This window comes from Paramisgurnus dabryanus, chromosome 7, assembly GCF_030506205.2.
Source record: "Paramisgurnus dabryanus chromosome 7, PD_genome_1.1, whole genome shotgun sequence".
Classification (NCBI taxonomy): Eukaryota; Metazoa; Chordata; class Actinopteri; order Cypriniformes; family Cobitidae; genus Paramisgurnus; species Paramisgurnus dabryanus.
The window spans coordinates 3328476-3346101 of NC_133343.1; the positions used below are offsets into that span (position 1 = coordinate 3328476).

At 38.4% G+C, this 17626-nt stretch overlaps 2 protein-coding genes across 3 annotated transcripts in view; one reads left to right on the forward strand and one right to left on the reverse strand.

Annotated features, from left to right (window-relative positions):
* Window positions 1–4083, reverse strand: part of trak2 (trafficking protein, kinesin binding 2) — a 28622-nt gene extending 24539 nt beyond the window's left edge. For both annotated transcript variants that reach the window (XM_065293795.1, XM_065293794.1), the window contains exon 1: window positions 3964–4083. The gene's annotated coding sequence lies outside the window, so the exon portion shown is untranslated. The remainder of the gene's footprint in view (window positions 1–3963) is intronic.
* A 1066-nt stretch (window positions 4084–5149) lies between these two features.
* On the forward strand, window positions 5150–16974 carry stradb (STE20 related adaptor beta). Its single transcript, XM_065293793.2, has 13 exons — window positions 5150–5355; window positions 6432–6491; window positions 6603–6678; window positions 7541–7624; window positions 11067–11163; window positions 11305–11426; window positions 11593–11701; window positions 11770–11893; window positions 14900–15071; window positions 15174–15278; window positions 15367–15614; window positions 15690–15732; window positions 15847–16974. Exons 3-13 carry the CDS (start codon window positions 6667–6669, stop codon window positions 16006–16008), a joined length of 1278 nt encoding a protein of 425 aa, XP_065149865.1. The 5' UTR covers window positions 5150–5355; window positions 6432–6491; window positions 6603–6666; the 3' UTR covers window positions 16009–16974.
* Window positions 16975–17626: the final 652 nt, after the last annotated feature.

Below are 17626 nucleotides of genomic sequence, written 5' to 3' on the forward strand. Positions count from 1 at the left end.
AAATGTATATACACATGTAAACATTTCTAAAACATATACATGCATATGTGTACATTTATTTATACAAAGTTATTATACACAGTTCACACACATATATGATGTAAACAAAAACTTTTATTCTGCTAACGATTAATCGCGATTAATCGTTAAGCATCCCTAGTTGGGGTCCATTAAAAAGAGAAAAATCCTGGAATGTTTTCCTCAAAAAACATAATTTCTTCTCGACTGAACAAAGAAAGACATCAACATTTTGGATGACATGGTGAAGAGTAATAATTAAATTTTTTTAAGAAAATGGACTAATCCTTTAATGATTTAATTCCTTTTTTTATAAACACAGCTCATACATTGGAAACATTATCAAAGAAAATTTTTGTGGTTATGAAACCTTTACTCTTTAAAACCTCAGTCTACCTTAAAACCAGTAACCGGCTCATGCCTAAGCATAAGCGCACTTTTAAAACAAAACATTTCCTAAAACTAGGATTAAGATAACTGTGAGTAAAGCTAAATGGTCTTTTTGGTCTGTAGTGTCCACGTTGCAGATGTCTGGGAGGGGAGAGCGAGCGGCACTTCCTGTTGTTCAATGACTCAATGACTCCAGTGTGACTTTAAGGAGCACACATTCCCTTCCTGTCTTTATGTCTGGTTGGAAGAAATTCCCACAATGCCGTACACCATGATGTTGTTTACAGAACAAGATAATCATCTGAGAAACATGGGCTGACTTTAACATGAATCAAAGCTCAGCCCATTTATACAAAATATGATTTGGATATGTAGGCAAACAATCAACAGGCAAAATATGTAAAAGTCTTTTAATGGTGTGTTTTAACAATGCTGACCGCAGTCGTATGGTAGTAACATTAACTATAACTGTGGTATTGTGGTCGACACTGAATCACCGTGGTGCATCTTTGCAACGGCTGCAGACAAACTAGTAAACACATTTAAATGTAACAGTTTCGTAACCTTCACGTGTTTGTAAAACTAAAATCTGCTTGAGCACAGAGATTGAAACAGACAACGCTCGTCTGACTGCAAAATACTACAAAAACAAAAGTGAAAGTTATCTGCACGGTTTTGCATTGTTTATTAACCTTTAAATATAACTCAAACACTGACCTCAATGCGGTTTATGTCATTTTCAAATGAGGAAACAACTCTTTAGTCCTATAACATCATTTCCAAATAATATTCAAATAAAATGTAAAACATTCAACTTATTTATCTGCAGTAATTGTATGGCTGACTATATTATTCACCCGTCTGTAAAATTTACAGGGCCATATATCTGCCATGGAAAAGCAATACTACTCTTCTGCTTTTTGTTTTTATTCTTGTTATTTTTAAGGAAGTAATTCTGTGATGACAACCTCTGTTCATTTATTATCATCCTGACTTTAACCCACGATGCATTGGGCCAGCCCATGATAAGAGACTCTGTAAAGAAGTAGCCAATAGATTTACTGCAGACATTTAAAAACCTTTTTATCAATCAGATGCTTAGTGAATCAGACCACAAACATCTCTATTTGTCCATCTGTGAGATTCACAACAACACAACTTTTGTCCTTGCTGGATGAAAGACGAGAATATCAAGAACCTAATTTGTAAACATTATTCAAATATAAAAGTAATATTTGTCTGGTCGCGGACCCGGTACTGTTGCTCAAATGCGTGTCTGTCTATTTAACGGCATGAATTCAAAACATTTGTGTAGCAGTAGTTTCAGTAGTTTCTAAGCTCCAGAGACATAAATTGAAACCCCACGACACCTGTCACTCACATTATACCTTTGTGACCTTCAATTCAATCACGATTCATGATTTATCTTAATGTATCTATTATACAGTATTTTCATATTGTCTCTCTCTCTGTTTGCTCTCAAGGGCGAGAAATGTCAATATTTCTCTATTAGTGCTATGTCACGCTCTCTCTTTCCATCTCCTTTTCTTTCTCTGACACAAAGATAATGCCAAGTATGCTGTCTTCAATTATCTTAACCGTGAAGTATGGGAACTAAACAAAACAACATTAACAAAAAACACGAGATGGGTCGAGTAAAATGAGGTTATTATGTTTAAAATGAGTTTGTTATAATCTGTACTATTTAAACGTGCATGTTGATCACTGGTGTCACACCTTACAAAAATTAACCATAATTTTTGCCGTATCAAGTACCACAAGCAAAACCATGGTTTTACTACAGTAACAATAGTTTACTTTAAAAGGAAAACACCACCGTTTTTCAAGATTTTACTATGTTCCTCAAATTAGACGAATTAATACATACCTATCTTTTTCAATGCGTGCCCTTTTAACCTTTGTACAGCGCCTTGTGAATGTGTTAGCATTTAGCCTAGCCCCATTCATTCCTATGGCTCCAAACAGGGATGAATTTAGAAGCCAACAAACACTTCCATGTCTTCCCTATTTAAAGACTGTTACATGAGTAGTTACACAAGTAAGTATGGTGGCATAAAATAAAACTTTTGCTTGGAGCCATTGGAAAGAATGGGGCTAGGCTAAATGTTAACACATTCAAAAAGCGCTGTACAAACATTAGGGTGCACACATTGAAAAAGATAGGTATGTATTCATTTATCTAAGTTGATGTAAAAACATAGTAAAATATTTAAAAAACGGTGGTGTTTTCCTTTAAACATGACTTTGTGGTTTAACAGTAGTATAGTGTTGTGTATCTGAAAGAATATGGCGAGACGGTATTTATCCCGATACAATGCAATGCGATACATTTCGCTGCCGTGAAGCAAGGCGGTATATTGCGACATTTCTTGTTTTGTGAGCACTTCCTGACACTCTTGACGTTTAGAGATAAGACTGCTATTTTGCGGTTGAAATGTAAACAACAACAAAAAAATAAACAATTGGCATAAATCTTGTATACTAAAAAAAAATCAGCATTGCGTTTTTAAATACCATATCCGTATTGTTGAACAAAATATCCCGATATGCACGTGTTTCAATAGTCGTCTTACAATCCTATAGTAACCATGTCGTTTGGTTTTAACTGTAGTACCTACCATAAATAATTTTCGTATGAAATTTATTCGCTAGTGACTATAAGATTCCCTAAAGGCATCAAAACATGGCTTATGTAAATATGAATAATCTTACATTAAATACGGTAAGATTTATAGTATACATATCGGGTTCAGAGGAACATATAAGTACTAGTATATGATGATTTTTTTTACCTTGTTAGTTATTTTAGGTGAACTATAACTTTATTTACTTTGAGGTTGAGGTTGTAGTACTTATTTTGTCTATGCAATGCAATATAAAATATAAATAACAATTGTACAAAAGGTATGTGTGACATACATTAAAGTACGTGATTTATTTGTGATTTAATCAATGCATTCAAATAACAGAAATATAATAAATAATTTTAATGTAATTTAAATTAAATAAATCAACAATTTAATAATAAAATAGTAAAAAATCTTGTTGTGATATCATAAAACATGTTGTATGAAAGTCTGTGATGCTGCACATTCATTTTATCTAGAAAAATAATCAAATGATTATACTCACTGTTAAGTCAGACATTATAAATAATAAAAATGATAAATTATAATTCATTATTTATGATGATGTATGAAGCCCTGATGAAAGTCAAGCTAGTTAATCAGCTGATTCAACAGATTTCACAACCCCGCATATGTCAGATTATCCAGTGCCTGATAGACATACAATATCATAACGAAATTGAACACTTATTGAAAACATGCAAAAAGCTTAAATAGATATTTATTACACGCCGATCGTTCTGCGCACCGCCTTGAATCCCGATGCACAAGAGCCAATCGCAATTTAAAGGCAAACGAGCCTCCCCTGATCCGTTATTATCACCCACTGTGACCCATCTAATTCACCCACTCACACTTACAGACCAACATCAGGTCATAAAAAGATTAAAATCATCCTCTTTCTTACCTCCTGTTTACTTTAAACGCGTTTTCCTGAGCGCTATTACCTCATGTGGCTTCTGTCAATTCGAACGGTAAAGACAATAGTGAGAAACGCGCGGAGGGAGGGGTATTAGGGGCGGAGTTCTGGGCAGATCGTGGCTTCCTACATTTTAATGACGTCACTTATTATGAGACGTACATTTCGTGATAAAAGTCCGAGCGAAGTGATTTTATATTTGCAGATTTACAAACATTAGAGAACAACCATAAATAACAAATAGGAGTTATAAATAAGTAGATAGACGGATAATAAATACATTAATACAAAAAACAATTTACTCAACCATTGTTCTATAATGCGGGATGTTTTATTGGAGGAGATATTTTGAAGGGATGATGATAATAATATATTTAAATTAGAAGCAAATACTTTATAGTGATGTTTAAGTTTAAGGCAGTTTTCAGGTAATATTAAAGTTTGCAAATTATACTTTGCAAACAATGTACAATGTCAAATAAATATATTTGATTTTGTTAAATTAAAACATAACAACATTTGTATTTGCTACTGTACTTAAAGTTTTATAGGAATTATTAATTATAAATTATTATGATTTTGAAGGAATTTACATGTGTGTACTGTTAGACTAAATGTACAATTTCCTTAAATTCTGTCATCATTTTCTCACCCTCATGTTGTAACAAACCTGTTTACATTTCGTTTTTCTGATGAATATATTTTAAGAAATGTTTGTAACCAAACCGTTCGTGGACCCCATTTACTTACATAGTATTCTTTTTTCCTACTATATAAGTGAATGGGGTCTACGAACGTTTTGGTTACAAACATTTATAAAAATATTTTCCTTTGTGTTCATCAGAACAAAGACATTTATACAGGTTTGTAACAACATGAGGGTGAGAAAATGATGACAGAATTTTTATTTTTGGGTGAACTATATTTAGTTTTTTACTGTGAATTATGAATCTTACAATGACAGTATACAATAAAGTTGTTTTATTAAAATGTAGAAATGTGATGGCAGATTCTATGTCGTTAATGTAAATAATTTAGTCATTAAGTGAGCTACAATTGCTTTAAATTACTTAAAAAATCTTAATATTTAAATGTTGGGGATGTGATCTAGTTGCGTTATGGAGCTGTTTGGGAGGAAGGGACTCTTATTATGTAGTTGCCTCTATACGTCAGACATGACATGAAATCAGCTGGGACCCTGAACAAAAGCTTTAGCAAGTCAAGTTCGAAATGTTATTTAGCGTGAGTGGAGCTGCGTGATTTTTTCACGCAATGAAACTGTGATTATATCCGTTGTAACTGTAACAACTAACGCTCACTGTGAAGTCTACAGAGTAAGGTCTTTATACAGATGATCCTTTATCCAAATGCATAACAATGGTAAGTTGTTGTATCTCGTTTACTTCATTTTAATTATGCATAATGTTATAAAATGATTGTTATCACGGTCAAATAATGTAAATCCTGCATTAACAATTCAAAGTGAAGTCAAATCATGTAATGTATTGACAAACATGAAATGCAAAACTGCTTAATTTAAAGCTAATGCATATGAAGCAATGTTAAAATACTAAACTTCGGAATATAACAGATTATAATAGACTCTTACAATTAAAAAAATACTGTTTTGAGCAGATGCTCATTTTTTGTATGTGCAGTCACTGTCAAGGACTAGGAAGGGCACGTGCAATCACATGCACTATTAACTAATATTAATGTTGCATAAAATATATTTCAAATGCAAATTTGCATTTTGCAATACTGCTTTATGCATAAATATGCATTTATTATATTTTGCAAATTAAATAACCATCTTCTTTTAAACAAGGACGTTGTTTATTTTTCTTTAATATTTCCTCAATTAATATGATCTTGCAGGCATGACCTCATTCTGATTCTGACTAATGTATTCAATAAATCTAAAAACACAATATGAGCAGTGGTCTACAATGTCACCTATGGTGATATCAGGCCTGATATGCCTCGACAGAAGCGACAGTCCATCACTGGAGATAAAGCGATGATGATGATGATGATGGCTGAGAGGAGATGAGAGCCCTCTAGACTCAGACATTGACTCTGGCTGCTCTGTTCATAAACACAAGCCCTGATGCATGCATGGAGTCAAATAGAGCCGCTAAGGATTATTATGGGCACAATGCATTTGAAATCAGCATTTCTGGATCAATAAAATGCAAAAAAAAACATAGATACATGCAGAAGGTTAAAAAGACTGAAAGAGATGCTATGCTATAAGGATTTTTGGGCACAATGCACTGTGTAAGCTCACCAGATAATAGAGATTTGTGCACTTGAAACTGTCAGGTTGGTTTTAGCATAAGTGTTATTATGATTAATCTTGAATGATGATTTATATGTAATGGAAGTACCAGTGGATAATGTGTTTAAAAAGGATTTCTGTTTTATTGGTTGATGTGTACTGTCGGATTCTAAAGGAAAATTGCATGCAGAGATGAGATGAAGTCAATTACCGAGAAGAATCCAAACAAAGGCAGGTAAGCGGAAAAAAAACCCTTTATTCAGCGTTTTGAAAAAAATGTTGCTGCAGTTAGAAATGCAGCATGGTATCATTGACTTGTGCTTATGATGTTTTTCTTTGTATCCAGATGTGCTTCTCAACAGTCGAATAAATGAACACCAGTAAAGCATCCATACAGCCAAAAAGACCTCATGTCATTTCTGGTGAGAATCAAATCTGTTTGGAGCATCTGTGTGAATTTCATTGCGTTGTTTGTGTTCATTTCTGGACTCCAGTATTTCCGTTCGCAGGGTGCATTTATTATTTAGTATGATATTACTGTGTGCGCGAGGGTTTGCATGGGTCGATGATGTTCCCCTAACAATACTCCTGGCCTGATTCTTCTCTCGTCTCTAGATATCAAAACATTTAATAATAATTGCCCTCATTAATCTTCTCCAGTCGCCACACAGTCCCCCTCCTTATGTTCTACTATTAGTGCATATGTTCATATCTCACAATATTCTTGATAAAAGGATGTTCTGGGTTCAGTATATGATTAGCATTTGTAACATACTGCGTTTATGGAATATACTTTGAATTTTGCACCGACGAGGTTAGTAAGCGATTTTTATGGTTGTTAACCATCAGACTAATTTAAACATGCGTTCTTGTGTTATGAACTGTAGATTTCTATTGTTGAATTTCTGTGAAATCCATTTCGGTGGTAATGGACAGCAGACTACAGATTCTGTCAATCAATCTTAGTCACGAAAAAATTTCATCCTACACGTTTCATACAATTTTTTTGCTCTGCTTTACTCAAAAAGACGTAACATTATGGAAATTAAAATAGTTTGCGAATGCTATTTGACGTTGACTTGTTTTTGTTGATTCCTGAACATTCTTTAATCAAGGTTTCATCTGTCTAACCTGTCATGGTTGCATGTGCATCGCAAGACCATCATCATCACCTCCAGCCCTACCTTGCATAATCAGATTATGCATGTTTATACATCATCTGCATATTCATATGTGGGGTGGAGCGTGTGTTTCATTTCTCCTCCCCTTTTCTCCTCCCCTCAGGACTGCACCTGTATCTCTACCCACTCACAAGTCCAGTCCATCAGCATAGAGGAGCAGTATGAAGACATCAGCCACCAGGTCTCGGTCAGTATAGTCTTATAGAAGATCATGGCTGTAGATAAGAGTCACAATCACACTTGTAATCTATATAAAGCAAACATATTTGGAAATCAGAAATTGAAATGATATTCTCAATTAACTTCTGAATGAAACCCTGATGGCTAATAATGATCACATGAGCACTGTCTGCACTCCCATTGGATGTTGCAACATCGTATACGGTTTCCATGTCGCATCAGATCACAAAGTCTTTCAGTTACTTTGTCGCTGCACAATTGACGTCAGTGATCGTCCCTTTAGGATCTGTCCTTCAGAGACGTCAGTATCGGTGAAGTGCAAGCACTGAGCGCAGATTGTTGTTTAAAGCTCTCAATGGATCCGTTGTGCCGGTCATCACAACAGTTTTTCTGTTTCATCCATTTGGAAGAAAGGTCACTTTTTTATTGCCGTGATACATTTGTGGGCTGACTGTAGAAATTCCTCTCATTGGGCAAGATAAGCTGCTGTTTTTATTCTCAGTATCAGAGCATTATCTTATTTAAGGGTTTCTATATTTTTTTTTTAATAATTTTATATTTTACTTAGTAGTTTTTACTCTTTGACACTTAAAGGTACAGTTAATAACAAAATTAAAATAATCCATAATGGACTAACCCTGATGCCGTCCTAGGTGTTTATGAATTATAACAAGATTACGTACTCCTTTTACTTTGACAATGCAACGTTAAATATGGACGCTCTGGTGCTGGAAGTCCCGCCTTCCAGTTAAAAGAACCAATCATCAATCGATAAAGACTGGGGGAGGGGCTCTGTACAAAGTCACGTGAGGAGCTTGCCGACCCGTGTGCATGCGCAGTAGCTAATACAAAATTGGAATTTAATGTTTTTTTGTGCAATTTGAGCTTAATAAACAAAAGTTATAATGACTGAAATCGCTGCCCTGGAGGCATTGCAAACATGGCCGCTCAGTAGCGCGACTTCACTAATGGGAGTTTGGTTATATTAACTCTTTTGCCGCCAGCATTTTTTTTAAAAAGTTGCCAGCCAGCGCCAGCATTTTTTATGATTTTCACAAGTTTAATGCCTTCCAGAAAATGTTCTTCTTTTAATATATTAACATACAATATATCAAATGAAAGAACAGACCCTGTGCTTTAAAAAACAACAACATTTCATCCTACCTTCATTTGTTTTCTTTTTATCACCTCTCAAATATGGTTAGGTTTCTTCAAAAATACAAAATTTTGAGCTCTAAATTGCATTTTTGTGAAGGACTTTTGATAGAGAACAGATTTAGAGCGATGATCAAAACATACATGGAGTTTTTACTGTTTGCCCTAAGGTGTTGCTTCTGGGTTGTATAAGTAGGGTAAGAGCGTCACCTGGTGGATAATAGCAGAAATACTGATTGCCGGAAAAACTCGTCATTGGCAGGGAAGTGTTTTCTCTTAATTGACGAGTTAACTCATCAATGGCGGGGAAAGAGTTAAATATCTGGGGTCTTCCAAGGTTTGTAATTCCATGATGAGTGGTGCTCAAATGTTTTAAAGCTCCAAAAGTGATATACATTCATCAATAAAGTAATCCAAATGACTCTAGTGAAGGTCCACTGTGTAGATTTTTAGCGGCATCTAGAGGTGACAGGGTTTCCCGCAGAAAATTTGTTCGTTAAGGTGGTAGGGTTGTGCAGGTGGGCGGGCCGGGGGCGTGGCAATCAAAAGGGCCAGGGCGTGGCGTACGCGTCATGATGAAAATATTTTTATTTAAAACACTCAAATTTATGAACTCAATTTTGAAGAAACTATGACAGAAAATGAACACATACTAGATTATTAATGAATTAAATGTTTTAACAACAGGCTAGTTATCCTCCAGACGTTGACGGACCATGTCTTTCATTTCAGTCATGTGGCGCGAGCCCGCTCGCAGTGTGAAGCGCGTCCACGCTATTCTCTGAGATGCACTTGACGGCCTTTTGTGCAGCAAATTTTTTTTTTGGGGACGACCTTGTTAAGGTGGTAGGGTATCTCAGCTTAGGTGGGCCGCCCGAACTGAAAAGTGCTGCGGGAAACCCTGGGTGAGATTGTGAATTGCAACCAATGGCTCAGTCCACAGCTCACCCCTCACTTTCGAAACGCATAGAGAAGCTACGGTAGCCGCCACAAGCAACATGTCATCGCCTGAGACAACGTAGTGATGAAATGCGCTCTGTAGAGCAGTTTGTCCATTTAGAGGCTACTGTAGAAACAGGGCGGCACAAAATGACGACTTCCATGTAAGCGGCAGTTCACATTTTATGTCTAAAACTGCGGACGTGGCACTTTGCTTGTCCTTTCCTACGCGCTTTTGATGCGGCATTCTGAAAAGTTGAAGTACTCTCAACTGGCGCTGCTACATTTGGAATAACGTATTTGCTTGCACAAAAGACACGAAATGTGAATCGCCCATAAGGGGACTCGCGGTGTATGTAGATACATACAGCTCATTCTAACAGTGGGTTCACACCAGCCGCGTTTGAGGCGTCAAATTTGCGTCTACCGCGTCTAGTTTGCCGCTCGAACGTTTTGAGTTTACTCGCTTCATTCACGCGTGAAAGACGCACGTGAAGTTCTAGTTATCTCCGCTCGCTTTCTATAATCATGTCACTACTACTTACTAAAGTTACGCTTGTTCTTCATAGTGCATCAAACTCATTTATTTCAAACGATCAGGGAAATTTGGTTTCCCATTGCATGCCTTTTTTGGTGTTGAGTACATATGGGGTCATTTTCTTTCCAATTTTCTCCTGCCTGAGAAGAGATTGTCCAATCTGCATTAAATGATCTGAGTGCAGCTAAAAGAGACTTTTTTTTCGGTGACCTTTTTATTTCCAGTCAGCTGAATCTGCAGTTTCCTCCGGCATTGTATCATTGTTATTCACTAGACAGGACATTTTCTATATACACACATTTCTCCTTTCCAGCCCTTTAGCTTTTTCCTGATGATGTGCTTTAAGTCCCAGACAATTCAAGATGTAACGCATATATAAGACATCGTTCGCCTGTGGTAGTTTGAGTTCTGAAAATAACCGCTTGTTAAAGGGACAGTTCACCCCAAAAAGAAAATTAGTTCATGTTGTTTTTAACCTGTACGAGTTTCTTGTTGAACACAAAAGAAGATATTTTGAAAAATGATGGTGAGTATGCAGTTGACGGTACCCATTGACTTTCATAGTATTTGTTTTTCTTACTATGGAAGTCAACGGGTACCATCAACTGTGTGCATACCATCATATATCAACAACGTATCTTCTTTTGTGTTCAACAGCATATAGAAATTCATACAGGGTTAAAACAACATGAGGGTGAGTAAATGATGACCAAATTTTCAGGTGCGCTTTCTAAAACGCAAAATTCATTGTTTGTCCAGTGTTTTGATGACTTCTGTGATTGTGATACGTGTTCAAACGTGTGCGTTTGTGTGACAGAGCAGTGATGTCTCTCCGTGTTGTGTGTTGATGGATGACGATGACGTCACAGGTCTTTCCACTGACCCCGCCCACTATCAGCTGCTGTCACGACTGGGTAGGGAACCTGACCCTCTTTATTTATGCATGTTAGCTGTTCCCTTAAATGAAACATCAAATTGTCTGTGAGTGAATGAAGAATGTAACTGTTTGAGTGCATCTGTACGTCATGTATATGCGTTTGTGTACATTTGTGTAGGGCGGGGCTTCAATAACCTGAGTCAGGTGAGCGTAGCACGTCATACTCCATCTGGTCGACTGGTGGCGGTAAAAAACACGAACCTCGATGAGTGTACAGAAGATGAACTCCTACATCTGATGGTGTGTTCTCAATTGAAATTTGCTCACTGCATAGTGAACAGTATACACTTGGGATAGTATGTAAATATGCCAGGAGAAATGTAGTGTACCACAAGCACCACATTTCTGCTTTAGATAGAAGCTAAGTACCTAACTGTATGTTAATGTGTTTGTGTATTATTTGCAGAATGAGGTTTTGTTGTCCAGACTGTTTCGTCACCCAAATCTTCTGACGTCCAGACTGGTGTTCAGTTCGTGCTGTGAGCTCTGGGTCTTGTCTCCGCTCATGAGCTATGGTTTGTGTCCTGTATCATCTCTGTTTTTGATCTGGTCACTGTTGGAAACTAAACATGCTCTCAATCAGGTTCTGCAGACTATCTGCTCAGGCAGTATTTTCCGGATGGAATGAGTGAGTCTCTAATAGCGTATTTGCTGTATGGTGTGTTGAGAGGTCTGGAGTACCTGCATCACATGGGTTATGTGCACAGGTAAGAATCTGAACACAGATGTACAGTTAGTGTTATGCAGTCTCATCTTACATCACCTCATTTTGTCTTCCCATCTGGTGTCATCTATTCTTGTCTTGTCATTTATCTCTTCTCTCGTCTTCTTGCCACATCTTGTCTCATTTGTCATCTAATTTCCTCTTCTCCCTCTCTCTTTTCTTTTCTCTTGTCTTGTCTTGTTGTCTTATCTTCTCTTGTCTCCTCTCATCTTTTCTCTCCACTTGTCTCATTTCTTCTCTCTCTTTGTCACGTGTCTCCTCTCATTTCTCCCCTTGTATTGTCTCTGTTCTATCTCCTTGTCTCCCATTTCTTCTCGTCTGCTCTCCTTTTGTCTTGTCTAAATCTTGTCTTGTCCACTTCTTTTCTTTCATATCGTCTGTCATCTTATCCTATCTTGTCTCCTCTCATTTCTCACCTTGTCTCATCTCTCTTCTATCTCCTTGTCTCGTCTCTCCTCTCGTCTACTCTCCTCTTGTCTTGTCTCAATCTTGTCTCGTCCACTCCTTTTCTGTCCTCTCGTCTCAATCTTGTCTCGTCTCGTCTCTCGTCTGCTCTCCTCTTGTCTTGTCTCATTCTTGTCTCATCCACTTTTTTCTCCCCTTTCGTCTGCTCTCCTCTGGTCTTGTTTTAATCTTGTCTCATCTCTCCTCTCTTCTCTTGTCTCAATCTTCTCTCGTCCAGTCCTTTTTTCCTCCTCTGTCTCATCTCTCTTCTGTCTCCTTGTCTCTCGTTTCTTCTCATCTGCCCTCCTCTGGTCTTGTCTCAATCTTGTCTCATCCACTCCTTTTCTCTCATCTCATCTTGTTGTCTTATCCTTTCTTGTTTCCTTTCATCTCATCTCTCCTCTCCCCTTGTCTCTTCTCATTTCTCCTCTCCCTTTGTCTCTCCTCTCCCCTGGTCTCCTGTCTCCTCTTGTCTTGTATTAATCTTGTCTCATCCACTCCTTTTCTCTCCTCTCATCTACTCTCTTCTTGTCCTCATCTGTCTCATCTCTCTTCTATCTCCTTGTCTCCGTTTCTTCTCATCTGCCCTCCTTTGGTCTTGTCTCAATCTTGTCTCGTCCACTCCTTTTCTCTCATCTCATCTTGTTTTCTTATCCTCTCTTGTCTTCTTTCATCTCATCTCTCCTCTTCCCTTGTCTCTTCTCATTTCTCCTCTCCCTTTGTCTCTCCTCTCCCCTTGTGTCCTGTCTCCTCTTGTCTTGTATTAATCTTGTCTCATCTACTCCTTTTCTCTCCTCTCATCTACTCTCTTCTTGTCCTCATCGGTCTCATCTCTCTTCTATCTCCTTGTCTCTCGTTTCTTCTCATCTGCCCTCCTCTGGTCTTGTCTCAATATTGTCTCGTCCACTCCTTTTCTCTCATCTCATCTTGTTGTCTTATCCTCTCTTGTCTCCTTTCATTTAATCTCTCCTCTCCCCTTGTCTCTTCTCATTTCTCCTCTCCCTTTGTCTTTCCTCTCATCTACTCTCTTCTTGTCTTGCCTCAATCTTTTCTCATCTCTTCTCTCGTATACTCTCCTCTTGTCTTGTCTCAATCTTGTCTCGTCCACTTCTTTTCTCTCCTCTCATCTACTCTCTTCTTGTCTTGCCTCATTCTTGTCTCGTCTCTTCTCTCGTCTACTCTCCTCTTGTCTTGTCTCAATCTTGTCTCGTCCACTCTTTTTCTCTCCTCTCATCTACTCTCTTCTTGTCTTCCCTCAATCTTGTCCTGTCTCTTCTCTCGTCTACTCTCCTCTTGTCTTGTCTCAATCTTGTCTCGTCTCTTCTCTCGTCTACTCTCCTCTTGTCTTTTCTCAATCTTGTCTCGTCCACTCCTTTTCTCTCCTCTCGTCTTGGCTCTATCTTGTCTCGTCTACTCTCATCTTCTCTTGTATTAATCGTGTCTTGTCCACTTCTTTTCTCTCCTCTCGGCTACTCTCCTCTTGTCTTGTCTCAATCTTGTCTCGTCCACTATTTTTTTCTCATCTGTCTCATCTTTTTTCTATCTCCTTGTCTCTCGTTTCTTCTCATCTGCCCCCCTCTTCTCTTGTCTCAATCTTGTCTCGTCCACTACTTTTCTGTCATCTCATCTTGTCGTCTTATTCCCTCTTGTCTCCTTTCATCTCGTCTCTTCTCTGCCCTTGTCTCTTCTCATCTCTCCTCTCCCCTTGTCTCCTGTCCCATCCTCTTATCTCTTCTCTTCTCTTGTCTCGTTTTTTTGTCTTATTCTCTCTTGTTTCCTCTTATATTTCCCTTGTCTTGTCTCGTCTCTCTTCTTTCTCCCCTTGTCTCCTCTCATCTCTCGTCTCCTCTTATCTTCTCTCATCTCTTCTCTCATTGTCTCTCCTCTCTCGTCTCCTCTTATCTCACACCTTGTCTAATCTCTCCTCTCCCCTTGTCTCTCTTTGTCTCCTCTCATCTCTCTTCTCATCTTGTCGTCTTATCCTCTCTCCTTGTTTCTTCTCTTTCGTCTTCTCTCATCTCTTACCTTGTCTCGTCTCTCCTCTCCCCTTGTCTCCTCTCTACTATCTCATTGTCTCTCCTTTTGTCCCGTCTGCTCTCCTATTGTCTCATCTCTCCTCTGCTCTCTCCCCTTTTCTCCTTTCATATCTCTCCTTTCTTCTATCCCATTTTCTCCTCCAGTCTTTCCTCTCCCATTGTCTCGTTTCATCTTCCTTTCCCCTTGTCTCCTCTCATCTCTCCTCTCCCCTGGTCTCTCCGCTTCTATCTCCTCCCTTCTCTCTCGTCTCGTCTTGTTGTCTTATAATCTCTTGTCTTGTCTCTTTTCTCACCTATTGTCTTTTCTCCCCTCGTCACTCCTTTCATCCCGTCCCTCCTCCTTACTTCATCTTCTTTCATCTCTAATTTGTCTTCTCTCCCCTTTTGTTGTCTCTCCTTTCTCCTCTCATCTCGTCTCATATCTAGTCTCTTCTTGTCTTCTCTCATTTCTTGTATTCTCTTTTTGAATCTCATCCCTTTTTCTTATTGTTTTCTCGTCTCTTTTGCAGGGGTGTTAAGGCGAGTCACGTGTTGTTGTCAGCAGAAGGTCGGGTGTGTTTGTCAGGGCTTCAAAGCGTGTACAGTCTAATGAAGGACGGCAAGAGGATGAGGGCGGTGTATGATATGCCTCAGCACAGTCCGTCTCTTCTGCCATGGTTGAGTCCTGAGCTACTGCGACAGGTGACGCACGTCACTGCTGCTTAACATCAGAAGCTACAGAAAATAAAGCTTTGAGTATCATGAGACATTATGATGGGTCTTTGTGTGTCTCTCTTCGTAAAGGATCTCCATGGCTATGGCGTGAAATCGGACATCTACAGTCTGGGAATTGTGGCTTGTGAACTAGTCAGTGGCAGGGTGCCGTTTCAGGACATGCCGCCCACTTTGGTACCCCGGTTATTTGATTGCCTACATCATCGCTTGCACCTGCCAGCACAAAACTCAAAATGACCAAAAGCATGCTTTCCCCTTGCAGATGCTACTACAGAAGTTGCAGGGTTCTCATTCTTGTCTCCTCGATGTCTCCCCTTACCCACTTGGAGACCTCGGGGCACTCAAAGTGTCCCGTTCCGGAGTGGATTCGGGGATTGGCGAGAGCGTCGCGACCGGAAGCCTGACTCGTACGGCCACCGCAGAGAGACCCCAGAGTCCCGCCCCCAAAAACCACTCGGCTACACTGCACAACCTGGTCCAGCTCTGCCTGCAACAACATCCTGAGAACAGGTAGTGATGGAGAGACACTCCAAATCAAATCAAATAAGTTATGATATAACTGAATCCCGTGTGTGTGTGTTTCAGGCCGTCCGCAAGCGCTCTTCTCAACCACCCCTTCTTTAGACAGGTAGATTTATCTTTTTGTGTTTTTACTGAAAGCAATGCAATTTTCAGTGCATTCTGCGTTTATTAAATACCGTGCATATTGATTATTTTTTATGTATTTGTGTGTATCTTTTAGGTAAAGAAACACACGAAAGACTCTTTCCTCAGTTTGATGTATCCGGCCGTACCGATGTCCTGTCCTCCAGACACGCCACCATCCGAAACCCCAACCCACACCTGTAATACTCCCTCTCCCACCAACACTGAGCCAGAAGATGGGATGTGGGACTTTTCCTGACCCTCTTCTCTATCCCTGTCCCGAAATACCATGTCCTTCTTTTCTTTCCTTTTTTTCTTGCCTTTACACTGCAAAAATGATTTTCTAGAAAAAAACAAATCTTAGTATTTTTGTCTTGTTTTCAGTATAAATTTCAAAAAATTCTCAAATTAAGATGCTTTTTCTTGATGAGCAAAACGACCCAAGAAAACAAGTCAGTTTTAAGCGATTTTGTGAATAAAACAAGCAAAAAAATCTGCCAATAGGGTAAGCAAAAAAATCTTGAACATTTTTCTTAAACACTTAATTCAAGAAAAATTTGCCTACCCCATTGGCAGATTTTTTTGCTTGTTTTATGCACACAGAATTTTTGGTCTAAAAAAATAAACTTAATTTCCTAGTGCTTAGGTTTGACAGTGCATTATGCAATAAGCAGTCCATTCCTGACATTGCTGTACATCAGTATTGTGATCATACCTTCTGTTTGATGTTCAAAGTCCACAACCAGCCAATCACGTTAAAGAGAAAACAGCAAATCACTGGATATGATCCTATCTCAGATGAGTGAGGTCATCAAACTGAGCCATGAGTGCTGTGAAGGGCTGTGGGGTTTATGAAGTACGTCCCCTCGTGCCAGTTATTTTATTAAAGCGTGTGTCCATGTACATGTTTATGTGAGTGTGCCTATTTGTTTTCAACTGGCATTTCCAAAATCTTCCTCTGGCTCTCTGTGAAGAAACTGCACAATTTTAATCCTGTGAAGAAAACCGAACCTTTAATGCTGTGCTGTTCAACCCACATTTATACTGCCTCAATATATACTGTACGCTCTGAATGGGATTTTGATGAATCCTGGTTAAACTGTTGGACTGAGCAGCTTTAACTGTGACTGTGATACTATTTGCCGAAGACCTTTTATGTTTTTTTATGTTACTTGTATGATACATTTAGATTTATGATAAATATATTCTTACTCTGATTCCTAAATCTTTGGTGTCTTGTCTTCTTTTCTATTAATAACCAATGTGGCATTTCCTAATACATTTAATAGTTAACTTTAATGAACAAATGCAAAAGCACAGTAAAATATAAATGTCTTTCCATTTTTTATCCACCAGGGGGCTGTCATTAACTTTAAAATGACTGTGCAGAGTTTTATATTTGAGTAAAAAATTATAAACTTACAAAATTACTTCATGGTTGTAAACATTGAGAATTGCCAATAACGTTACATGTTTTTTACACACATCATATAATGTTATTTTATCTGTTTATATTTTACTCAGTTTGCTGTTTTTTAAATACTGAATTTTAATTTGTAATTGTAATTACTTGTAAAAATAATTCACCTAATAAAATTTTATAATAAAATTATGTTTATTGCGCCACAGTACGATTGGTCACTTTGACAGTTTCGGCCACGCCCACGAGCTCCACATAGGCAACGTAAATGAATGCCTACTGTCGTAAAACATGTAGGAAGGGAAGAAAACACAACTCCAGGCGGTGCTGCGCAGAGCGCTCAAATGATATCACAGCCTCGCGAGAACGATTCAAAACCACTTCTTTTGGATCGCTCTCGCGGTACTATGATGTCATAACCTGCGCAACGCCGCCAGAAGTGGAATGGACTTACTGT

What these genes read in the sequence shown, in the direction of transcription:
- stradb (XM_065293793.2), top strand. An exon ending in GTCTCCGCTCATGAGCTATG is followed by an intron (nt 11,702 to 11,769) that starts GTTTGTGTCCTG and finishes GCTCTCAATCAG; the next exon opens with GTTCTGCAGACTATCTGCTC. An exon ending in GTCCTGAGCTACTGCGACAG is followed by an intron (nt 15,072 to 15,173) that starts GTGACGCACGTC and finishes CTCTTCGTAAAG; the next exon opens with GATCTCCATGGCTATGGCGT.